The sequence below is a fragment of the Pipistrellus kuhlii genome, unplaced genomic scaffold, assembly GCF_014108245.1.
Source record: "Pipistrellus kuhlii isolate mPipKuh1 unplaced genomic scaffold, mPipKuh1.p scaffold_m20_p_10, whole genome shotgun sequence".
Lineage (NCBI taxonomy): Eukaryota > Metazoa > Chordata > Mammalia > Chiroptera > Vespertilionidae > Pipistrellus > Pipistrellus kuhlii.
In genome coordinates this window covers 51535063-51562055 of record NW_023425405.1, presented here as the reverse complement: position 1 = coordinate 51562055, position 26993 = coordinate 51535063, and the positions used below count along the sequence as shown (strand labels likewise).

Genomic DNA, 26993 nt, shown 5'->3' with positions numbered 1-26993 from the left:
CTATTGCCATACCCTTCAGGGCACAATCTCCCATCAGAACACGGGACCACAGAACCCCCTCGTTATCTTTTTAAAAAATATATATATTTTATTGATTTTTTACAGAGAGGAAGGGAGAGGGATAGAAACTTAGAAACATTGATGAGAATGAAACACTGATCAACTGCCTCCTGCACACTTCCTACTGGGGATGTCCCCACAACCAAGGTACATGCTCTTGACTGGTATCAAACCTGGGACCTTTCAGTCCACAGGCCAAAGCTCTATCCACTGAGCCAAACCGGTTAAGGCCTCATTGTTATCTTGTTCTCCCACATCTGTTTGCTGTGTTAATTGTTAACTATCCAGTATCCACCCATGCAAAAGAAGTATTTGTCTTTTCATTTTACTCTTTATCCAGTCTTAGAGATTTCCTAGCTTTGCTTTCTTATGCCTCCCTAAACTACCACCAATGGATTTCCTATAACCCCTTATGTCATCTCTGGAGCATTTTTCTCAATCCATTGAGATTTTGCTTCTTGGCATTGTCATCAGTTAAGCTCAAATAAACACCTGAAAATTCTTACAGGGTTTGGGTATTTCTTACATCTGACAGTTTTCTCTGACGGTTGTATATGTTATTATTGCCCATAATTACTTGGCTTATTTTTATTGATTTCAGAGAGGAAGGGAACATCAATGATGAGAGAGAATCATTGATAGGCTGCTTTCTGCATGCCCCCTACTGGAGATGAAGCCGAAAAATCAGGATATTGACCTGAATCGAACTCAGACCTTTCAGTCGCAGGCTTATGCTCTGTCCACTGAGCCAAACCAGCTATGGCAATTACTTGGCTTCTCATAACATATATACTTTTGTCAAAACATAATTAATGGTGGTGTTTCCCTTTTTTTAATTTTTATTTTTTTAAATTTTCTTATTGATTTTTAGAAAGAGGAAGGGAGAGCGAAAGAGAGAGAAACATCCATGTAAGAGAAAAACACACCCCGACCTGAGATGAAACCCATAGTCTAGGCATATGTCCGAGATCGGGAATCCAACTGGTGTCCCTTTGGTGCACAGAATGGTGCTCAACCAACTGAGCCACACCAGCCAACACTAATGGTGGTGTTTTCTGAACTAGATTTTGTTAGATTCTGAAGGTTAGATTCTGTCTAATGTATCTTTGTATCTTAATTTAAATTTAATTGAGTTAAATTTTGAGTTCCTGATATATGGGCAGTTTCCACCCTCAAGTAGCCCACCATTTTAGTAGGGGAAATAGTCTTACAGAGCTATAAAGACAGGACTGTAATGGGATTGGTAGGGCAGTAGTAAACTGTGTACAAAGTAAAACATTAATATGTACAGAGGAGGATGGAAATGGGGAGTGGTTAGGGGAGTGTCAGGAAAGTCTAGATAGAGTTGGTTTTTTAAGTGTAAATAGAACTCCCCAGAAGTGGAAAAAAACAACACGTCAGACATATATATTTTCAGTAGGATGAATTCCCGGAACTATAATCAGTTTTTGGAGGTTAAATATTACTCACTTATGCCTTTTATATATTCCAATTTAGTTCTCTTACTTATCTTCCATAGTGGTTATTTAAATCTTCTTTACTCTTTTCAAACTTAACAAATGACTTTCAACTTCCTTTTCTTTTTTATTATTTATTTATTTGGAAACTTACTGAAGTACAAGTACAGACTCGCGAGTGGGAAGAGGGAAAGAATCTCATAGCATAGACTCCTATATGGGGAGGGGAAAGAGTCCCCTCAACTTTCTTTAAAAAAAAAAAAAAATAGCCATGGCTGGGTGGGTCATTTGGTTGGAGCATCGTCCAGTACACCAAAAGGTACAAGTCTGTGTCCTGGTTAGGGCACATATCTAGGTTGGGCTTGTACAGGAGGTAACTGATCCATGCTTCTCTCCATTTCTCTCTCTCCTTTTCTCTCTCTCTCTCAACATATCTTCAGTGAGTGGTTAAAGAAAGAAAGAAAAGGAGCGAGAAGGAATCTACCAGGTGTGAGCTTTCTTCACTTCTTGCCGTCAAACTTATAAGCTAAACCTGAACCTGCAGCCATCTTTTCTTCCCGTTCCTCTCATACTTTCAATTATAACAGAAGTGAAGTCTCTGCTCCTTCCTAAGGACTGCCCTCCTCTTGTGCTCTGGATTTTCTTTTTGTCTTCACCAGGATCCAGTCACCCTCATGCTATGCCTATGAAATCGCTTTGCCCAGGTCTCCAGTGAATCCCTTGTAGATAAATCAAATGGACACAGCATTATTTACAGTAACCAAGATCGGAAGTAGTCCACGTACCCATCAGTAGATGAGTGGATAAAAAAGCTGTGAGCCCTGGCTGGTGTGGTTCAGTTGGTTGGGTGTAGTCCCGTGCCCCAAAAGGTTGCTGGTTTGATTTCCTGTCAGGGCACATGCCCAGTTTGTGGGTTCAATCCTTGGTTGGGCATGTGTGGGAAGCAACAGATGGATGTTTCTCTCTCACAATGATGTATCTCTTTTTATCTCTCTAAAATTCAAGTCAATAAAAATGATTAAAAAAAAAACTATGGTACATTTACACAATCAAATACTACTTGGCTGTGAAAAAACAGGGAGATTGTATCTTTTGTGACAGCATGGATAGACCAGGAAGATATTATATTAAGTGAAATAAGCCAGTCAGAAAACACCTTATGATTCCACTTAACATGTGGAATCTAATTAACAAAATAAACTAACAAACTAGAAACAGAATAACAGATAACTCAGAACAGCCTGACAGCTGTCAGAGGGGAAGAGGATTGAGGGCTGGGTGAAAAAGGTGACGTGATAAAGAAGGAAAACCCCCCCCACATAGATACAGATGGTGAGTGCCAGAGGGAAAAGGAGGTGGGGGGGGGGGGGGAGGTGGAAGAGAGCGAAGAGGTATAAATGGTGTCTGTAAGAGACTTTACTTTGGGAAGTGAGTGCATGATACAGTATGCAGATGGTATGTTACAGAGTTTCACATTTGAAACTTGTATGGTTTTATTGAGCAGTGTCACCCCAATAGATAAAAAAAATATTTTTTACACTTTTTTTCTCCCCTAATCTGCACCTGAGGTCATACTTAGAGAGAAACATCATCTGTCATTCACAAACTTTAAAATAACTCTAGAATGTTAACAAGCATTATCCTTGAATTATGTTCATATTCATCTTTATATAAAGACTAGAGGCCCCGTGCATGAAATTTGTGCACTTGAAGGGGGAGGGGGGTGTCCCTCAGCCGGGCCTGCGCCCTCTTGCAGTCCGGGAACCCTTGAGGGATGTCCAACTGACAGCTTAAGTGAGCGGGCCTAAGCTGTCAGTCGGACATCCTTAGTGCTTCTGCAGAGGCGGGAGAGGCTCCTGCCACTGCTGCTGCACTCACCAGCCCTGAGCCTGGCTTCTGGCTGAGCTCCTTTTGTGGGATTGGGATGAAACTGGCTCTCTGACATCCCCCGAGGGGTCCTGGATTGAGAGGGTGCAGGCCAGGCCAAGGACCCCACCAGTGCACAGTCAGAGCTGGGGAGAGACACAGGAGGTTGGCCAGCCGGGGAAGGATCTTGGGAGGGCTTCAGAGGGTGTCCAGCCTGTCTTGCTCAGACCTGATCAGCTGGACCCCAGAAGCAAGCTAATGTACCCCAGTTGGTACATCTGCCTCCGGTGGTCATTGCACATCATAGCGAGTGGTTGAGTGGCTTTAGCATATCATTAGCATATTACACTTTGATTGGTTGAACGGCCAACCAGTTAGCTGGACACTTAGCATATTAGGGTTTTATTGGATGCCTAGTGGTCTGGCTTAATGTAAAGCTGAATTCCCTATGTCAGTTACTTAATCAAGGAACTGGCTCACACAATTCCTGAAAATTTAACAGTTAATTCTCAGGAGCCACTATGAGCCAGCTGCAAAACACCACTGTGTGACTAATCCCTTTTCACTCATCCTCTATACTGCTCCTAGAACTATTTGTACATTGATCTAGAGCAGAAGTTCTCAGCATTTGATTTTTAAGGGAGTCAGTTCAAGACTGAGTTATTAATAGTGATTTTTTTGCATTTTACTTTATTATTATTATTATTTTAAAATAATTTCTTAGTGATTTCTTCCTCAGTACTTCAACTGTCCTTTCATACTTTTTATTTTTCTCTTTCATGGATGCCATATTCTTTGGAAGCTTGTTTAGACCTTCATCCACATAAATAGGAGTTCACTTTTAGGCTTCATCCACATAAACAGGAGTTCACTTTTCGAATAATAAGAATTATATGTCACAGTGGGGAGTGGGGATCAGTATTTTAGAGATGCTTAGGTGGGGCATGTCCAAAAAAGGTCAGGAACCATTGATCTAGAGATATCACAGACCATAAATATAAAATATAGTTAATTTTTCTGTTGTCACTGTCAGTGACCTTGTTTTAATGCATTGAAGGCGATGGTGAGTAGTTAATATTTTACTCAGTTTTCTTTTCTGATAAAAGTAAGCTTTAGGCATAGTGGTTCAGAGTGTGGGCTAGACTGCCTGGGTTTAAATCTCAGACAGGTTAGACAAGTTGCTTACCGTGTGTGTGCCATTCTCTTTCTGTGAAATGGGGAAAACGATTGTTCAAACAGGATTGTGTGATATTGAATGAGTTAGTAATTGTAAATTGCTTAGATCAATGCCTGGCACATAATATGCTGTCAATGAATATTATCACTCTCTTCTGCTGTTGCATCCTTATTTACAACATAAAGTATTTACAGCCTGGTCAGCATAGCTCAGTGGTTGAGAATTGACTTATGAACCAGGGTTCAATCCCCAGTATGGGGCATACAGGAGGCAGCCAATCAATGATTCTCTCTCCCATCATTGATGTTTCTGTCTCTCTTTCCTTCTCCCTTCCTCTCTGAAATCAATAAAAATAAATATTTTTTATTTTTATTTAAAAAAATATATATAGTTTATTGGTTTTATACAGAGAGGAAAGGAGAGAGATAGAGAGTTAGAAACATCGATGAGAGAGAGTCATTGATCAGCTGCCTCTTGCACACCCCCTACTGGGGATATGCCCGCAACAAGCTACATGCCCTTGACCGGAATCGAACCCGGGACCCTTCAGTCCCCAAGCCGACGCTCTATCCATTGAGCCAAACCGGTCCTGGCAAAAATAAATATTTTTTAAAAAGACAGAATTTATAGCAGTTTTAGAAAGACCTCAAAATATGTTAACTATGATTGTAATTGCTCTGTTGCTTAATATCTACGGTTTAGTACAATGTACTTAAAAAAGACTCTTTTTTTCAGAGTGTTACAGTGATTTTTTAAATGAAGACTTTGATGTAAAGACTTATACTTCACAATCTATTCATCAAGCTGTAATTGCTGAACAACTAGCAAAACTTGCCCAAGGAATCAGTCAGTTGGATAAAGAGCTACACCTACAGGTAATTCCAGTCTTCTGAATCATGCAGATTACTCAGCCCAAAGTGATAATTTATAATTTTTATAATCCTTTTATTATTTAGTCTAAATGAATATTTACAAAACAAATGTATAATTATTAGTGTGGATTACTTTTCAAAGTATCATTTGGTGAAGTTTTCTGTAAACTACTTTTTGTTAGTTGAAAAACTAATATGCTGATCTTTTCAAAATATATTATTCATACTTTGTTTTCACCACCTTAACTGATGTGTAGTGAATATAGGTGGGCAAAGAATAAGATGACTTTTATAAAGATAATAGAAAATGGAATTTGAAAGTAGAACATTGTGAATAAGAAAAATTGGGATGTTCACATATACAGTTCATACATTATGAGCACAAAGTATAACAATTGGTGAAATTACAGAAAGCTGATCAATTTGTGGTGGGTAGAACACAATATAGGGACTTAGGAGATGGTTCCTAATCTCAGCTGTGCTGTTGCCATTGATATCATTTAATGCCTTTGATTCTTGTTTAAAAAAAACAAGAGGAGATTGTAGTAAAAAATCTTGAAGGTTCCTGTCTCTACTACAATTCTATAATTAAAAAGATTTTTTTTTAATTTAATTAAACATTTTTTAAAAATTTATTTTTTAAAATATATTTTTATTGATTTTAGAGAGGAAGGGAGAGAGGAAGAAACATCAATAATGAGATAGAATCACTTGTTGGCTGCCTCCTGCATGTCCCCTACTGGGAATTGAGCCAGCAACCCAGGTATGTGCCTGACTTGGAATTGAACTATGACCTACTGGTTCATAGGTCAAAACTCAGCCACGAGCTACAGTGGTTGGACGAATTATGTGATCTTGATTATGCTGAATTAAGTTCAAGAACTATGAGAATCTGATATTTGAAAACATTCTTTAAAATAAAAGCATATATTAGCATGGCAAGAATTAGCTGTTGTTGTTTTTTAAGTTAATAAATCTTTAATGTTCAGATTATTATAATTGTTCCTCCCCCGCTTCCACCCCGCGCCATACCTCCCCTCCACTCAGTTCCCACCCCACCTTCTGCCCTTAACCCCAACCCCCACCACTATCCTCATCCATAGGTGTATGATTTTTGTCCAGTGTCTTCCCACACCCCTTTTCCTCCGAGGATTGTCAGTCCACTCTATGCTCCTAATTCTAGTATATTAATCAGTTTATTCTGTTCATCAGATTTTTTTATTCACTTGATTTTTAGATTCACTTATTGATAGATAAGTATTAGTTGTTCATAAATTTTATCTTTACCTTTTTCTTCTTCTTCCTCTTCTTAAAGAATACCTTTTTGCATTTCATGTAATACTGGTTTGGTAGTGATGAACTCTTTTTTTTGCTTTTTCTTATCTGTGAAGCTCTTTATTTGACCTTCAATTCTGAATGATAGCTTTGCTGGATAGAGTAACTTTGATTGTAGATTCTTGCTGTTCATCACTTGGAATATTTCTTGCCACTTCCTTTTGGCCTGTATAGTTTCTGTTGAGAAATCAGTTGACAATCGTATGGGTGCTCCCTTGTAGGCAATTAACTGTTTTTCTCTTACTGCTTTTAATATTCTCTCTTTGTCTTTTGCTCATGGCATTTTAATTATGTTGTGTCTTGGTGTGGTCCTCTTTGGATTCCTTTTGTTTTGGGTTCTCTGCATTTCCTGGACTTGTAAGTCTAATTCTTTCACTAGGTGGGGGAAGTTTTCAGTCATTATTTCTTCAAATAGGTTTTCAGTATCTTGCTCTTTCTCTCTTATTCTGGCACCTATATAATTCTGATGTTGGTACACTTGAAGTTGTCCCAGAGGCTTTTTACACTATCTTCATACTTTTGAATTCTTAATTCTTTTTGCTCTTCTGGTTGAGTGTTTTTTGCTTCTTTGTATTTCAAGTCTTTGACTTGATTCTTGCAATCCTCTAGTCTGCTGTTATATCTCTGTATAATATTTTTTATTTCAGTCAGTGTATGCTTAATTTCTAGTTGGTCCTTTTCATATCCTTGAGGGTCTCGCTAAATTTATCGGCTTTTTCTAGAAAATTATTGAAAAACCTTATAATTGTGGTTTTGAACTCTATATCCAGTCATTTGCTTTCATCCATTTCTTTCATCTGTGACCTCTTTCTTTGTCTCCGCATTTTGGCTGCTTCCCTGAGTTGATAGAGTGGCTTTGTGTGCTAAGTGCCCTATAAGGCCCAGTGGTTCGGCCTCCCCAGTTACTTGAGGTGGACACTCTTGGTATACCCATTTGTGGACTGTGTTCTCATCCTTGTTGTAGTTAAGTCTTGATTGTTGTTAGTATTTCTGGGAGGAATTGACCTCCAGGCCAATTGGCTGTGAGGATCAGCTGTGTCTTTGCTGGGAGAACTTCTGTGCTGGAGATACCCCTATGAGACAAGACTAGCAAAAATCTCTGTGCTCAGCTTGGATGGGGTGGAGCTTCAGGGTGGAGCAGACAGCATTGGTTTCCCGTCAGCCCTACTCTAATAGGCCCCTGGGTTTCAGTGTCTATTGGTAATCACTGCAAGCACCTCTGAGAGAAAGCCCCCTCGAGTTCCACCCGCTGCCAGACAGTCCAGTTTCTCTCCAAATGAGTCTGGGTTCCCAGAGTCTCATCTGGAAGTTCAGTGTTATCGGGAGCTTTTGTCTCCTTCCTGCTTGGAAAAGACAGCCGCATCCTCAGTTGCCAGTCCTCTCCACGCCATCTCAATACCTCTGCCTCCTGCAGCTCCTGTGAGTCTCTTTTCTCTTTCCTTCTAGTTGTAGAATTTCCACTCAGCCAACCTTCCTGTGGTTCTGGATCATGTCCATTTTGTCTTCTAGTTGTAGTTTTGAAATTGTTGTGTGAGGCAGCAGTTTAGGTGTTTGCCTATGTGCCATCTTGGTTTCTCCTCTGGCTGTTTTTTATTTTTTCAGTTTTGGCACAACTCCACCTGCACATCCTATTGGGAAAGTGAGGGGCTAGTGAAAAGGCTGTAAGTGTGTTTGTGCTCCTGCTAATAACGCATCTTAAGCACCTATATATTTTTTTATGTTAATGTTTGTGCCCTTTCTATATGGTTACATAGCAATCACAATAGAAAATATCTTATACTTAGAGCATATGCTGATTATTCATTTTTGATTTTCAGGTTGTTGCAAGACATGAAGATTTACTGGCACAAGCAACTGGGATTGAGTCTTTGGAAGGTATATTTCCATTAACTGTTACAGATTATATAGAACTAGACCAGGGATTGGCAACCTTTTTCTGTAAAGGGTCAGTTAGTCAATATTTTAGACTTTGAAACTAGTCTCTGTTGCAACTACTAAAGTGCCATTGCAAAGTGAAAGAAGCCAGAAAATATACAAATGAATGTGTCTGCTGTGCTCTAATAAATCTGTAATAAAGCTTTGCTGAACCCTGAGCTAACTATCTGGGTTCAAATTCTTGTTTTTCCATTTGCTAGATGTGTGACTTTAGACAAGTTACTTAATGTTTCTGTGCCTCAGTTTTATCTATAAAGGAGAAAAGTATTAATATGTACAAACATGGTGTTATTCTGAGGATTAAATGAGTTAGCAAAATGCTTAGAACAGTTCCGGGCACATATATAGTACTTCTATTACCTGTTAATTAAAACAACTCTAATATCAGCAACACCAGAATGGTTTGTAGTGGAAATAAGCTTGAATGACATGGGGTGGTCATCTTGTGAAAGTGTAGGGATAGCCATCTTGTGATGCAAGGGCATGAGGGTCAATTTGCATATTACCGCTTTAGTATATAGGATACTGAAAAGTGTGATATGTATTTGAAAAGGAGTGTTATCCCAACTTGTACTTCATCTGCTTTTTCTATCATGTCTTTTCTAATATATTTTAATATTTACTATATAATTAGTTTGGAGATGTATTTATCAAACCTATTTTATTAAAAGTTACCCCGTTTATTTTTTGTTCATTTATTCATTTTATTATTAATTGAGACTTTGCTAGATTCCAGATTCAGCAACCTTGGTACTTGGGTTCTAGCTGGGAAAGAATTCAGAACCAAGACCCAAACTGTATGAGAATATTTAGTTGGTAAATCACGGAGGTAGAGGAAGTAATTCCTAGAAGAAATAGGCTAAGGAAACGAGTTATGTAGGTTAAGAGTTTTTTATTTACTTTTTTAACTTTGAAGTTATAAATAAGTAAAGGAAAGGAAGGTCCTTGGAGCTTGGGAGTGAGGAAGCTAACGGTAAAGTCCTGGGGCAGGGAGGGGACAGGGAAAGGCGTGTGCTTCCTGAAGGGAGAGTGCACTGGTTCTTCTGTCCTGAGGGTTTTAAGGGTGAAGATTTTAGGGGTGCTCCCAGAAGAAGGTCTCAATAGAATATTAAGCAGTTTTCCATGTGTGTCCTTTCAGGGTTCTTGTCTCCACTGGTTGATTGGCCAACACCAAGCAGGGCAGGGTGTCATTATTCTATGTATCTGATATCAGGCTGGTTTTTTTGCTTATTTGGGCCTGGAACTGAAATACAGTTGAGACCTAGATGTTATCTCTGGGGAAGAGAGGTTAGGGGGTCTGTGACCAGTGATATGCTAAGGGAGGAAAAGTCACCCTGGGGTGAGTTCTCACCCTACAGGTGATTGTACCTTGCTAGGCACCTAGAGCCTTCCCTTCTGTATCTGGCCTGTTGTCCTTGCTGTGTTCATATCTGTAATTGCCTACAACAGAGCAAGGATTGGGGGGGTGGGGGGGGGAGATAGAGGCTTTTACAATAGTAAAAGCAGGTAAAGGTATTGGTTGCTTAGATTACTGTGGTGGCAGAAAAACTTGAAATTTTCTCTATATATGTTTATATGTATATATATTCCTTTTAATTTAATTTTTTACCCAACTTGAGCCCTTGTAAATTTGTAAAGCAATGTGAACTGCTGTGTTTTTCTAGGTGTTCTTCAGATGATGCAGACAAGAATTGGGGCGTTACAAGGAGCTGTTGACAGGTACTGTTAATCATTTTGTAAATAATTGGAATGGAAGGATTACCACCTGTTGATGTTTTTGAAGATGATTTTATTATCACTCCTCTCTTTATTTTCCTTTAGGATGAAAGCAAAAATTTTTGAGCCATATAATAAAATAGTATCCCGTACTGCACAACTAGCAAGACTTCAGGTAAGTTTTCACTTTTCATGTCTTTTCATATATACACACACACACAGATATATTTTTTGCCGAAACCGGTTTGGCTCAGTGGATAGAGCGTCAGCCTGTGGACTGAAAGGTCCCAGGTTCGATTCCAGTCAAGGGCACATTCCCTGTGGGGGGAAAGCGGGGGTGCGTGCAGGAGGCGGCTGATCAATGTTTCTCTCTCATCGATGTTTCTAGCTCTCTATCCTTCTCCCTTCCTCTCTGTAAAAAAATCAATAAAATATATTTTTAAAAAACGACAAAAAAAACAACCACCACAAAATGAAACATTCCTATGCCTGGCAAGTGTTGTTTAGTGGTTGGGCATCAACTTATGAATCAGGAAGTCAAGGTCTGATTCACATCAGAGCAGATGCTAGGTTGCTGGCTCAATCCCCCATAGGGAACATGCAGGCAGCTGACTGATGTTTCTTTCTATCCCCCTCCCTCTAAAAATTTATAAAGACATTAAAAAAAAACAATACAACAACACCAAAAACAAAAAATCTGGGTTCATAAAGTATGGATGAGCGCAGGTTAGGAGTTATGAGCTCTGACTGCTACGCTTTATCACTAGTTGCATGATGATGAACGAACTTTAGTGCCTTTCTGTCTCCATCTTTATTGAGATATAATTGACATGTAAAATTGTATAAGTTTAAGGTGTATAACTTGATGATCTGACGTGGATATATTGTGAAATGATTTAACAACATGGTTAGTTAAAACATTCTTTAGCTCACATAATTATCATTTTTGTTGTAGTGGTAGTGGTATAGTATATTTTTACAATGAAAGTGTGGAGTGACTTGTGAATTTTCTTCTAGCTCTAAAATGCTATAATTCTTTGAAGCTGTGAGAGTTTCTTTTATGGAGGTTTTTATTTTTTATGGTGATGCAAGCATAAGAGGTTAAGATTGTGATTAAGATAAGCACTTTTTATCTTTATTATTGTTATTAACTATTAGCCCTGATTTTGTGCTCTTACTCTAAAAAATGTTATGCTATAGAGACAAGTTGAATTTGGTGAAATTACTATAAAGGAAGGAAGAGAGAAGAGAGTAAAAGGAAAAAGAAATATGCCTAGGTACTTTTTGGTACTTTTATATCCAGTATTTAATTCTTCCTGTATTGACTCATATACACTCTTACCTTAGGGAGGATGTTTATCTTACAAATTTTTTGCCCTTCAAACAGTTTTGAAGTCTGAGGCCTCTTTGAAAGCTTACTTACCCATTTTTATTCTGTTCACGTTGTCTGGGAAACTTTAATGTTCCTGTTTAATCTTTTTATTCTTTGAGCTTCTATTTCATTTAAATACATGTGGTATTTGAAAGCAAGAAATAGCTACGAAGTTATTTTTGCCTTGAATTTAAAATCTCTATGATTATACCCTCAATTGGAAGAAAGTACATTTAAACTTAATTCTTTTTGCTTTTTATTACCATTTCACTCTTTCTTCAAGCAGAAGCTTCTGAGTTCATCTATGTACATGAATACATGATTTGAATTTAATTATCACCCTAAAAATCATTCTCTGTCTTAGCTCTCTCTTAGCTCATTTTAGTAACATTCTTTCAGAAAGAAGTTTTGAGGAGTCTATTATTCCTTACATAGGATATTTAAATTTTTTATCTTAAATTTATATAAGAAAATGAGTTTTTAACTTCAAATCTTTTTTTTTCTTTAATCCTCACCTGAGGATAAATATCTTGTAAGTTTTTAAATACTTTTAATCATGTTTTCAAAAATATAGTGGCTTTGAGATAATTTACATACATATTATATACGTTTTTATCATTTTAACTTATTTTTTGAACTGTCTTAATATTTTAAGTTATAAATATACATTAGCTTTTCAATTAAAAGTTTTTTATTTACTTTTTTAACTTTGAAATTATAAATAAGAATGTTTAAGAAAATATTGGAATGAAGGAGGAAATCATCCATAAAACCTTTTTTCTTTTTGATATGTTTTATATGTACATGGTTTTCATTTTATATTTTGTAGGAGTCTTTTTAGTTTACAGTTGATATATCAAATAATTTTGTCTGTATTATTAATATGGAATAATGACTCATTATACTGGCTTTATAACTATCCACCAAACAAGTGAATATACTAGGAAGGAATAAAGAGGGAAGGTGACAGCAGCAGCATAAAATGCCACTGGCCCCAAACACTGTAAAACATATAGAGCTACTAGGATAGCAGAACCAAGGAACTCATGCTGGTGAAAGTGATGCTGTGCTAGTTTTTCGGCCTTCTCTTCAAGGAGCATAGCAACTTTTGTTTCAGTTTTGAGAAGGCCACTGTCCATGTAAGAAATCTAAATACCTTGACACCATTATGCTGTGAGGAAGCCTTCTTATTCCATCCAGATGAGCCTTGTTAACTGAGTGCAGCATAGTGAGTAATCCCAGGTCATACCTCATGGAGCAGTTCAACCCTGCCTAAATACTTGGCTTACAGAATTGTGAGAAATAACAGGTCATTTTAAGCCACTAAGTTTTTGGGTTGGTTTCTTATGCAGCAATAGAAACTGATATACCAACCAAACTGATTTTCAAATATAGAGATTGCTATCCACTTGCAAGGATACAGGTTCCTATATGTGGGTGGTTCCCATGAGCTTTTCCTAGGAATCTGTTAATGTCTTGAGAACCAAGATGACTAGAGAAACATCAAAGTAAGACTAGTGATGCATATTTGAATTAGGATTAAGTGACTGATAGTATATGAGAGTATAGTCTGTAATAGCTGTATTTTTTAAAAGTTTATTTTTAAATTACAGTTTACATTCAATATTATTTTGTATTAGTTTCAGGTGTACAGCATATTAATTTGACAGTCATCTGCTTTACAAAGTGTTCCCCTCTACCTACCTGGCGCCATACATAGTTATTACAGTATTATTGACTATATTCTCTGTGCTGTACTTTATTTTGTAATTAGCAATTTGTACTTCTTAATTCATTCACCTTTTTCACCCATTCCTTCAACCCACTTTCCTCTTGCAACAATCAGTCTATTCTCTGTGAGTCTGTTTCTGTTTTGTTTGTTCATTTGTATTGCTGTTTAGATTCCACATATAAGTGAAATCTTATAGTATTTGTCTTTCTCTGACTTACTTAAATATCTGTATATTTTGGCAAAGAAATAAAATTTAATTATAGAAAAATGTGTGAAGAGCATGTGCAAAACAATTTTTATAGAGAGCGAGAGGAAGAGAGAGAAAAAGAAACATCGATTTGTTTCACTTCTTTATTCATTTTTTGGTTGATTCTTGTATGTGCCCTGACCTGGAATCGAACTCGGAACCTTAGCATATCGGGGGCGATGCTCTAACCCAGCGGTCAACAACCTTTCGGACTTCACAGACCACCAGTGGTCCGTGGACCACCGGTTGGCAACTGCTGTTATAACCAACTGAGCTACCTGGCTAGGGCACAAAAATTCTTTTAAAAACTATCTTCAGCAATTATATTTTTGTAGGGCTGGTTTTATATTAAGATAATGTTTTCTGTGCATTGTGAAGCAAAGCTAAGGAATAATTTTTTTAAAATATTTATTTTTATTGATTTTTTACAGAGAGGAAGAGAGAGGGATAGAGAGTAGTTAGAAACATCGATGAGAGAGAATCATCGATCAGCTGCCTCTTGCACATCCCCTACTAGGGATGTGCCCGCAACCAACATACATGCCCTTGACCTGAATCAAACCTGGGTCCTTTCAGTCCACAGCCTGAGGCTCTATCCACTGAGCAAAACCGGTTTCAGCAGTTAAGGAATAATTTTAAAGTGTTATAATTCTGTTATTTCCTATGTCTTGAGAGTCGGGAGTCCCTGTGTGAAGAAGTAAGTTAGAAGATTAAATACAAACCCTGTGTTCTTGATTTTTAATCAAAATATCAGTATGAACTTATTTTATCTTAAAATGGAATGTACATTATAAATGTGTATATTTTTGTAAAAATGTATATGTATAATGTTAATCTGAGAATTTTTATGTGTTGTGGAATAAAAAAAAAATGAATATTGATGTAATTTTTTAATTCTAACATTTTCTATGTTTATCTTCTGAAAAGTCCTAGGAACGAAAACCTGTATTCCCAGAATGTGGTCTTGACATGCTGTTGATTTCTAAAAGGAACCAGGGCTCCTTTGATAAATCATTCATTTCAGGTCTGGGACATGGACTATATAAAATGATCCTAAAATATTTTTATACCACCAACAACTACTAACTAGAGGTCATGACAAAAGGAATTAGCAGCCACCCTGGCCAGTGTGGCTCAGTTGGTTGGGTGTATTCCCGTGGACTGAAAAGTTGCTGTTTGGGTTCCTGGTCAGGACACATGTCCAGTTTGCAGGCTCAGTCCATGGTCAGGGACATAGAGGAGGCAGCCCGTCAATTTTGTGCTCTTACGTTGATGTTTCTCCCTCTCCCTCTCCCTCTCCCTCCCTCCTCTCTCTTAAAAAAAAAGAATTCCAATTCAGAAAAAAAAAAAAAAAAATGATTCAGCAGCCAACTTGACGAGGCTCTAGGGCAGGGGTGGGGGATCTTTTTTTCTGCCAAGGGCCATTTGGATACTTTCAACATCATTCGAGGCCATACAAAATTATCCACTTAAAAATTAGCCTGCTATATTTGGTCAGACAGTTAATTAACTCACCCCTATGCCTTGGCAGGGCCAGACCCAACGATTTTGGGCTGGATGTTTCCCACCTCTGCTCTAGGATGACCAACTCTCCAAGTGCTAGAATTGAAAGTTCTGTGTCCCAGGAAACCTCTCTCCCCCACAGATCTGTACATTTGATCACCTTCAGGGGCTCAAATTGGCCAAAAGTGGGACAGTGTGAGCATCTATAAGGATAAGAGCTACAATGGATTGGCATTCTTTATTATGCTTAAATCTCTGAGTTTATAATGATAGCTGAAACAAAACCGATTCTTTATCTTTGGTGGATGTAAGAAAGCAGTTTTTAATTTTGAAAACTGATAAACCATGCAAAGAATCAAGTATTTATTCTTACTTTTCTATATGATCATTACTGGCTAAACAAATAGTAGTTGGGGTAAAGTTGTGTTTTTTAGTAGAGAAATTTTGTATTCTATCAAAGACGAAATGATAGAATTGTAGTATCGGCATTTTACAATCATCATTTCATTGGGATTTTGACATTGTTTCAGTGGTTGCTAACAGCACTAAAAGAAAGAAAATCATACATGTATTATAAGTACTCTACCACCTAATGAATGATTTTATCAAAAATATTAAACCTGAATCTAATGAAACTGCCTACATCCAACTATTAATGTATAGGAAGTATAGAAGATATGGAACATGTTACACTACACTATGGAGATGCTAGAAAATTCAGTCTGTGGGAAACTGTATAGGACAAATGATCCAATATATTCAACAGATTGCAAAGAAAAGAAAAGATGGCTAGGGAATGTATATACATTTAAAAAGAAAAATTAACATATAGCATCTATGTATATGCATTTCAGTATTAAAATCATAAATAAAAGTAAGGAAGTGATTACCACAAAAGGTAGTATAGTGGGTTTTTTTCGGTTGGAATGAGGAGTAGAGGGGGATGGATGGAGGGTTTTGTGATTGGCAGAGGGTTACTTGGAGGCCTTCTATAGTGGCTGACATGGTTCTTTCAACTGATCTGTGTGGTGGTTCCAAGTTTATTTAGTGGTGATTTCTGTATCTGATTTCCTATGTAGTATTTATATCTATTTATATATTTTAAAGACTTTATTTTTTTAAGACTAATTTTAGGTTTACAGTAAACTTGAGAGGAAAATACAGATCATTCCCATATATCCCTTGCACCCATCATGCACAGCCTTTTAATCAACATCCCCCCACTAGAGTGGTACCTTTGTTACAATTGATGAATCGCTTAAAACCCATAGTTTACATTAGGGTTCACTCTTGGTGTACATTCTGTGGGGTTGAACAACTGTATAATGACATGTATTCATCATTATAGCGCCATACAGAGTATTTTCAGTGCCCTGAAAACCTCTGTTCTCTTGCTTATTCATTCTCCAACCCCTGATCTTTTTACTGTTTTCATTGTTTTGGCTTTTCTAGAATGTCATATAGTTGGAATCATAGAGTATGTAGCCTTTTCAGATTGGCTTCTTTCACTTAGTAATATGCATTTGAAGTTTCTTTATGTCTTTTCATAGTTTGATAGCTCATTTATTTTTAGTGCTGAATAATATGTTTGTATTCTACTTGATAATAAATGAGGAAGAAAAAGAGATTGATTGGAGTGGAAGCAACTGTATTAGGAAATGGTGAAAGGTGATGCATTACAGATTATCTAAGACTTGTTGACTGAGGCTTTTATTAAATGCTATTTTGAGAATATTCAACATAATAAGCCAATGAAGTTTATTAAAAATGGGGCTGGAGTGCTGAAAACTGTTTCTAAGACAATAAATATGGCAGGATGGATTTCAGAAAGCTGGCCAGGAGACCACAGTATTAAGATAAAGGTGATAAAGATTTGGATTAGGGTGATGCTAGTAGGAATAGAAGTAAAGCAACTATTATGTTATGCAGCAGAAAAATCCTCAGTAAGACTTGGTGACAGATTAATATGGTTAAAAGTAAAAGCATTAGAAATAAGCTCAAAGATTTAATGTTTGAGGCTATATCCTTTATTGGGTAGGTACTGGGGAATTCTGTCAGAATAATTCTGATTAGACTAAAGTATGATCTGTATTTCTCATGATGTATTTAGAATCCCAGAGGAGCGATTGCTAGGGATTCTACTTGCCAAATGGTCTATCTAAAAATTCAGTCTGACAAGCAAGAAACTGATAATAGTGGTTATTTTGGGGAAGTTCATATTTGGGACATAGAAATATCAGGGTGACATTATCTTTTGAATCATATGCTTATATTATCTATTCAAAAAGTAAATAGAATATAGTAATTAAAAGATAAAGATGCCTAAATCTTCCACATTCTAGGGGGTTAATTCTTATTTGTCATTGACTTTATTATTTTAAGCTCTTCAGACTATAGTTACTCATAAGTGCAGTCAGGCAAACATGTTTAATACCTTGTTGCTTTTGACTTATGACTTATACACAACATAACATACACAACATATACAAACCTAAAATCAAATACGCGTTTATAAACGCGTATTTGATTTTAGGTTTGTATATGTTGTGTATGTTATGGGTGCATGAATGTGGCTGTGTGGCTCTGGTATGTGTATATTTCACTCAGAAAAACCAAATCGTTATAGCTGGAGCCTCAGGGACCCTGTGCTCTCAGTGCTTTTAATATTCATTGCCACTAGTTAGGATTTTCCTCTTTAACCAGAGATGGCCGGACCTGCATTACCACCATTTGTCCACCAACCAGATCTGAAATATCAGGGCTGACATGTACACATAAGGAACTATTTGACATTGTGACTCAAAAGAACTGTTGGCCTAGAAAGGAACTCACTACAGACTGATTCATTTGCCTCTCAGCATAACCATTATTGCTTGTCGCAGTTTAGGTTCTTACAAGGGTATTTCTTGGATCACATGATCTCACACACCTAAAGGAAATAATGAACAACATAAACTGATGAACAAAAACAGACCCAGAGAAAGAGAAGCAGCGATCAGACTCTCAAACTTCAGAGGGAAAGTAGGGGAGGGTGGGGGTAAGGGGAAGAGATCAACCAAAGGACTTGTGTGCATGCATATGCGCCTGGCCAGTGGCCATGGACAACAGGGGGTTGGGGACATATGTAGGAAAGGGGTTGGGATGGGAATGGGGGGATCAGGACAATTAGGTGAGACCATAATCAATAAAAAGAATTATTTAAAAAAAAAGGGATTTTCCTCTTTAGATGGCAGATGTCCTTGCTTTTCAGCCAGCTTCAGGGCCATTCAAAGATGGTGGTAATGCAGCAGCAGCATAGACTGTCTCTTTTCTTCATTATCACTGCTGACGCTGAAGGTCATTACATACTACTATACATTATTTCACCAGTCTCTTTTCTCCCCACTCTCCCCCGGGCAATTGTCCTGGGCCCTGCTTCTGTAGTAAAGTGCCCTGAAAGACATCAGTCTTTTCTTCATATCATAGTCTTTCGGATAGGTAAAGAACCAGTGTTGGATCTGATAATGAAAAGGTAATAGGAGGTCATATATGGTATTTTTTTTTAAGTAACTTTTTCTTGGATAATTATTAGTGATAAAAAAGTAGGAAAATCCAAGTAGGGCATACTTACTCTTCAAGGCCTAGTAAAATTGGGAGAAGTTTTAAGTCTGATTCCCTAGGGACCTAGAAAAGAGAAACCAGGATTGGAAACAATAAAACGCCATAGTATGAAGCTGGGCAGTACTAGACAGTGGTTGTCAGCTTTGGCTGCACATTGGCACCATTTAGGATATTTATTGATAAAAATATATATGCTTAGTTCCCACTGCTAGAGGTTCTGATTTAAGTGGTCAGGGCTATGGTCTAAGCATTGGAACGTTTTGAACCTACACTTGAATTTAATATGAAGTCAAGAGTGAGGACCACTGGCATAGAGAAGAGTCCCTGGATTTCACTGCATCTCAATCCCAATTTCTCTCCATTGGGGAGAAATTGGAGTTTTTGAAATGATGACTTTTAAAAGTTGTGATTATTTAGGTTACTCAGTGGTGGAAAAACAAAAAAGACAGTCTGTAGCATTTGGAAATAATGGACAGATTTACCTATTTTTTTGTTGTTAATCCTCACCTGGGGATAGATTTTAGAGAGAGTAGAGGGAGGAGGAGAGACAGAGAGAAATATCTCTGTGAGAGAGAGACATTGATTGGTTGCCTCTTGCATACGCCCCAAATGGGGCTGGAAACGAGCATTCAGCTAAGGTACATACATGCCCTTGACCAGAAACAAACTAGGGACCCTTCAGTCAGAGGGCCAGTGCTCTATCCACTGACCCATATCAGCTAGGGCCAGATTTGCATACTTATTGAACATTATGATATTTGTACAGGTTGCCTGTGATTTGCTTCGGAGAATAATTCGCATCTTGCATCTCAGTAAGAGACTCCAAGGACAACTGCAAGGGGGTAGTAGAGAAATAACAAAAGCTGCCCAGAGTCTCAATGAGCTTGGTAAGTCCTTTTGATTATGAAGCTAGTAGAGTTTTAAAGGTTTTTTCAGTCACTTGATTTTGGTGTGTGTGTGTTTGTGTGTTTTTTTTTTAATCTTATCACCATTAACAAAAATTATTGAGCAAACTTATTTAATAATTGACTGTTTACAACATTGTCACACTTTTCAAAATGGGTGAGTAAAATTAGTTGATTTCTTAGAAATGCTGTTGATATTTAAAATTACCATATAGTATAAGTGGCCTTTTTAAAATATAGGCCTATGAATTTTAACCTATATATAGATTCTTGTAACCTCCAGCACAGTCATGGTACAGAATAGCTCCCCTCACCCTCATGATCTCCTTCTATAATAATGCCTACCCACCTCCCCTCCCCCACTCCTAACCCTGGCAACCACCCAATTGATTCTGCATTACTGTTGTTTTGTCTTTTGGAGAATGTCATATAAATGGAATTAAATGTAACCTTTTGAGACTGATTTCTTGTACTCAGCATAATACCTTTGAAAATTATCTAAGTTTTTGTATATACCGTAGTTGTTACTTTGTGTTTGTTGGAATACCATTGTGTGGTTGTACCACTATTTGTTTTTTGATTCACTGATTGAAGGAAATTTGCATTTTCAGTTTTTGGTGATTATGAATAGAACTACTATAAACATTTGTGTACAAGTTTTTATTTCCCTAGGAGAAATATATAGGAGAAATACTGTTTTTTAGGTGACAAATCTCATGTTGACATTATGCCTAGAAGATTATTGAATTCATTTTTTTATTTGTTCCTGAAGTATTTAGACTCTTGACATTCGAGGGTTTAACATTCATGTTTTTTTTACTATTAAAAAGCTGCAAGATCTGTGATGAAGCAGTTGATAATTTTTAGGCAAAACTTTGAATACCTATGAGTGGGCATAGAATTACCAAGCACATGCATTTTAATGAGGATTTGAGTGTTGTTTTTTTTTTTTTTTTCAAATAGGCACACAGTAATTTTTCTGAAGTGGATGTGTTTAATAATATTTGTAACTTTGTAGGTTCAAAAGGTCTTTATATTCATCTCAAATATCAAGATTCTATTTAGTCGTGGTGGTGTACTGTGAAAGTAGTTACAGCAATATATTATAATATCTGAAAGCTGTGTATTACATGTTTTTTTGAAATTTTCTGTTTGATATTTCAACTATCTAATAAAGATTATTCCATATTTTAACTAAGAAATCTAATATCTTTCACAAATCATGCTTCAACACATTTCAATTTATAATACTTAAATACATTGCTTAGGCACATCATTAGGAATATATCCAACTTGTGATTTGTAATTGCTTGGAAGATATTGTATAAAAAGTTAAGTTTTTAGCAGTGAGTAATGATTGTATTTTTTAGACTGTGCTAAATTTAGGAGTATAAAAATCCTAGTATCAGAAGTTATTTTTTGCTTTAACTTTTTTTTTTTTAAATATATTTTTTATTGATTTTTTACAGAGAGGAAGAGAGAGGGATAGACAGTTAGAAACATCGATGAGAGAGAGACATCGATCAGCTGCCTCTTGCACACCTCCTACTTGGGATGTGCCCACAACCAAGGTACATGCCCTTGACTGGAATCGAACCTGGGACCTTTCAGTCCGCAGGCCAATGCTCTATCCACTAAGCCAAACCGGTCTCAGTTTTTGCTTTAACTTGCAAAAAATCAGGCACAAATATCAATTATAATGCTTTGAGTTTGTGCAGTGCAGAGTATAAACCCACTATCCTTCCAATGAGGTGTTGGCTTTACCCATAGTTTTATAAATACTACTAGAGGCCCAATACATGAAATTCATGCAAGGGGCTTGGCCCTCGCAGCTGCTGGGGCTTGCCTTGGCCCTCATAGTCCCAGCTTCTTCCGGAAGGTCGATTGGCTGTCTGGTCTTATTAACATATTACGCTTTTATTACTATAAATGATGATGAGAGGTTTTTGAGAAAGTATAGTTTATGAGAAAGTATAGTTTTTAATGGGAAAATAGAATTAGACATTCATTTTTTTAATGACATTTTCTCAAAGCTGTGTCTTTGTATAACTTTTGGGTTATCTCTAATTCTACATTTGGAAAACGTAGAGATGTTACTATTACTAATATTTGGATTTTAATTTCTAATATTATGTTGTATTTTAAGACTCGATGAAACATATCTAATGGGACATCTGCTGTAATCGGGATGAAAATGAGCAGAACTGTACTTTAGAAGTGGAAAATGCAAATTGAGAGATTGAGATGGAGAGACCAGGTCAAAGGCTAATATAATGGTCTAGGTCAGTGGTCTGCAAACTCATTAGTCAACAGAGCCAAATATCAACAGTACAACGATTGAAATTTTTTTTGAGAGCCAAATTTTTTAAACTTAAACTACTTCTAACGCCACTTCTTCAAAATAGGTATTTTGTGAAAGAGCCACACTCAGGGAGCCAAAGAGCCACATGTGGCTCGCGAGCCGCAGTTTGCCGATCACAGGTCTAGGTATTAGGGGCTTAAACTATGATAATAGAAATAAAGTGTAAGTATATGTATTTTAGAAGCCCTCAAACCTATAAAGACTCGCTGGGCTTGGATTTAAATTAAAACTTTTTTAGCCTGACAGCATTATAACCTATTTTCCAGCATGATGTCTCCCTCCCTGCTTCCATATTTTTAGTCTGTGCACCAGCCAAATTGGATTGTTCCTGGTCTGGAGACTTCGTTTTCTTGCTTCTGTGTAATTGCTCATGCTTGTGTCTCTGCCTGATATGCTGTTGTTGCCTAGGTGGCATCAGCCATCTCATCTCTCAGTTAAAGTTCATTTCAGTGGCCGTTTCCTTTCTGCAGCTTTTCCAGGTACATGTGCTCCTTTTCCTTTCAGCCCCGTTGCTCTTCATTTGTATTCTTAATGGGAGCTGTACTTTGCCTTGTGATATCGATGTTGACATATTTATCTTATTGCCACCACCGCTATTGTAAGTGCATGCAACCCTACCCTTTATGTAATGCTCAAATTTGGGCAAGTGAGGGCTAAGTGCCATTATAAGGGGCCATTTAAAAGTGCTTTTATGATTTTTTTAAGTGCTTACAAGATAACAGACTTGTTTATGATAGTAACTAGGATTTTATGGTTATTGCTCCTTGACAATTTTGTCTGGATGTTTTTTGTATCTGCCTACTAGATCCTGTGACATATGTTATTCATTAAGTTTTTAGAAACATTTATGTGTTATAGAACTAGTAGGCATATTTGTTAATATAAATGGTATGATAAGAGTACCATATTTAAAAGTAAAAGCTTCTTGTATCTTACTTTTTGTATTTACAACTATGATAAAATATTTATATGGTGTCTTTTACCATGTAGTTGAAAGCACAGTTCTTTTAGCTCTTATTGTATCTATTCTAACTGTATCTTTGAATCATCAGTAGGAAGATGTTTTAATGAGGATCAGAAATATCAGGCAAAGTAGATTATTGAAAATTGGTTGATAAAAATTCAGGCTTTTAACTTGTCATTTTAGCACTTGCTAACAGCTTCCTTTGTGCAAGAGTGGAGTGTCAATCTGCAAATGTTAGTCTTTCCCTCAGTTCAGGTGGCTATTCAAGTTTATGGCTTACACTTAACCATTTCTCTGGCAATTATTTCTTTTCCGGAATTTTATTGAAACAGAATATTTTGTCCATAAGCATCACAACTGGAACAACCGCTGGTCCAGTCACCATGAGGTGGCATTGGCCATCTCTTGATTCTACCCCTTGGCCCATGGGCGGTGGTGGGGCAGGACTGGGGACTGGCGAGTGGGCTGAACGCTGACCTCTTGGTCTCTGCCCCCCGCCTGCAGGCTCTGATGGATCATTGATGGTGAATAGGGGAATTGGGTGGGTGGTAGGAGGACCGGCTGGCTGTCAGGCTGTTGGGATCACCAGTTCATCCCTGGCTGCTCCAGGGCTCAAGCCTGTGGTAAAGCAAGCGCCTGTGACTTCATCTCCATTCGCTTGTGCCAGGCTGGCTGCTAATGGAATGCACTACCCGCTTGGGGCTACTCACGCTGGGTTGGATAGGTCACGGGTGCGCCCCACAGCTTCCATCAGCACCTTGAACCCTAGTGGCGGCGGCAGCAGCAGCAGCAGCAGCAGTGGCCCCAGGTGGGCAACGCATTCCATCAGCGGTCGGCTGGCACATGCTTTCCAGCAGGCCTGAGCTTCCGAGCAGCCGGGGATGAGCTGGTGATCCCAACGCCTGACATCCTGGCGGCAGACGCAGCATTTGACCTGGAGACTGGCAAACAGGCAGAAGATGGCCCTGATTGCAGGAGGCTAGGCCTGGGGACCCCACCCACATGATTTTCATGCGCGGGGCCTCTAGTGTATGTATGCGTATGTATATACATACATATACATATATACACAAACACACACATACTGTGTGTGTGTGTATCTAGTGTCTATCATCTATCCCTCCCTCCTTCCCTTCTCTCTTTCTCTCTCTTTCTAGAGCCTGATGCATGAAATTCTCTCAAGGGTAGGCCTTCTTTCCCCAGGCTGCTCACAGCCCCCTCTTCGTCCGGAAGAATGTTCAGTCTAATTAGCATAATATGCTTTTATTATTATAGATATTGATAAAACCATACAGGTTTTAAGTATACAATTTATTTGTTAACATTAACATTTAAAAAATTTTATGTTGAATTAAAAAAATTTTCATTTGACATCTATACTACTAGTATACTAATAGTATTGTATGGCCATAACTGTCTGAATAGAAAGCAGATCCCCATTTTTTCTTGCTCCTTTTTATTTTCAATCTAAAAAATTGGTGATGTGCTTTGGTAGTCTGCCTTATTTAATGCTTCTCAGAAATATATGATGTGTTTCTTTCATGGAATCAGAATGAGGAAAATTACTTCAATGCCAGATAGCCTAAGTTCTTTTCCTTTATCTTACTTGATGCTTCAGGGTTTGGTAGTGGTATGAAGCTTATATAAGTGGCAGTGACAGGAATGACAGCACTTTTTACCACTTGCTGAAGGAAGTACAAAGCTGTCATGCTCAGATACATCTTATAGAGGTCTGTAAAAACAATTGTGCATATAGAAGGGTAGATATATAGGATTAATTCATTTTATCATGAGGAGAAATATTATCAAGGGGAAAAATATTGTCCTAGTTTGCATAGCTCTTTTTCTTCCGCAAATATGGATATTTTTTCAAAGGTGATAGTTTTTATATTAGTGATGAGTCTAGTTTTTCATTTGTTTTTCCTTCTCAATGCCACTGTCTTCCAAATGTTTGTAAGTTATAATATTCTAATAGTCTACTTCTATGGTACAATAGATGTTACTATATGTAGGGTGTCCCAAAATGTATACATACAATTTGAATAATTATAAAGGTAGTGTTTATTAAAATACATTTCATTTTCAAAATTAAGCTATCAGCAGTTAAATTTTTCAGTCTGTCAATTGTGATTTCTTTTTAAAAAAATATTTTCATGTTTTGAATGTTTCCTCCCATTAAAAATATTTATGTATTTTTAATTGAATTTATTGGGGTGACATTGGTTAATAAATCATATAAGTTTTAAGTGTACAGCTCTATAACACATCATCTATTTACTGCATCATATGCTCACCACCTAAGTCAAGTCTCTGGTCTTTGTATTTATGATTTGGCTTTTATTTTGTTTGTTAGTTTATTCATTAGATTCCACATTCAAGGAAAATCATATGGTATTTTTCTTTCTCTGACTGACTTATTTCACTTAGGAAAATATTCTTCAGGTCTTTCTATGCTGTTGCAAAAGGTAAAATTTCCTTCTTTTTTATGACCATGTAGTATTCCATTGTGTCAATGTACCATAGCTTTTTTATCCACTCATCTGCTGATGGTCACATTGGTTGATTCCAAGTCTTAGCTATCTATATATAAAAGCCAAGCAACCAGAACGACTGGTCACTATGATGTGCATTGTGACCCGCCCAGTGAAGGGGGGCCAGCCAGCCAACCTCCTGCAGCCCCTTCCTCTGGGTTGCCCCATCCGTGATCAGTCCCCCACAACCTGATCGGGGGCGGGGCTGACGGGCCAACCTCCTGCGGCCCTTCCCGCCCTGCCACTGGCCTGGCCCTGATCAGTCCCGTTTGGGGCTGGGGCTGGTGTTCAACCTTATGTGTCCCCTCCCCCCACCTGGCCCCCATTGGCCCTGATTGGGGCTGGCCTGCTGGACCCCACCCATGCATGAATTTGTCAATGGGCCTCTAATTGTAATTAATGTTGCAGTGGACATAGGGGTGTATGTATTCTTTTGAATTAGTGTTTTGTGTTTCTTTGGATATATTCCAAGAAGGGGAATTGCTCGGTCATAAGGCAGTTCCATTTTTAATTTTTTAAGGAAACTGCATACTGTTTCTATAGTGGCTGTACCAATCTGCATTCCCACCAACAGTATTCCTTTTCTCTATATCTTTGCCAACACTTGTGTTGTTGTTGATTTATTGATGATAGCCACTCTAACAGGTGTGGAGAGCGGCCACAGAGTTTGGACAGGTTCAAGCCTTGGACTAATGAGAGGGCACAGTCCTCTCATGGTAACATGCAAGTCCCAGCTTGGAGGGCAGAGTCTCCCAGCACAATTATATGTAAAGAAAATAGGCTTTAATAATTTCCTTTAGTTTTTATTTCTTATTTAGTGGAAAGGTTGAAAAGAAATAGATTATTTTACACTTTTCCCTTTGCTTCTTCCCTCCATTTAGAAAAGTAATGTGCTGCTGAAACCAGTTTGGCTCAGTGGATAGAGCATCAGCCTGTGGACTGAGAGGTCCCGGGTTCGATTCCGGTTAAGGGCATGTACCTGGGTTGCGGGCACATCCCCAGTAGGAGGTGTGCAAGAGGCAGCTGATCGATGATTTCTAACTCTCTCATTGATGTTTCTCTCATCGATGTTTCTAACTCTCTATCTCTCTCTCTTCCTATCTGTAAAAAATCAATAAAATATTTATTAAAAAAAAGAAAAAAGAAAAGTAATGTGCTTCATAGTTTGTCAGGTCACCTTTCTTACCTTTAATAAGATGATCTGGACTGTCGCTTGAAGCTATTTATTTTAACAGAAAAAGGTTTAGGTATTTGATATCTTACCAATATTGTATTTTAGAACTATTTCTGTATGTTTTTTAATATTCTAAAAATATATTTTTAAAGCCATTAAGGAATGAAGGAGCTATGTGTATAATG

At 37.6% G+C, this 26993-nt stretch overlaps 1 protein-coding gene across 1 annotated transcript in view; it reads left to right on the top strand.

Moving 5' to 3' along the window:
• The window catches only part of COG5 (component of oligomeric golgi complex 5), a 135033-nt gene that overhangs the window by 1836 nt on the left and 106204 nt on the right, over positions 1–26993 (top strand). Inside the window, exons 2-6 of the mRNA XM_036429725.2 lie at positions 5296–5435; positions 8585–8642; positions 10367–10421; positions 10524–10593; positions 19639–19759. Of these exons, the coding sequence (XP_036285618.1) occupies positions 5296–5435; positions 8585–8642; positions 10367–10421; positions 10524–10593; positions 19639–19759 (444 nt within the window). The remainder of the gene's footprint in view (positions 1–5295; positions 5436–8584; positions 8643–10366; positions 10422–10523; positions 10594–19638; positions 19760–26993) is intronic.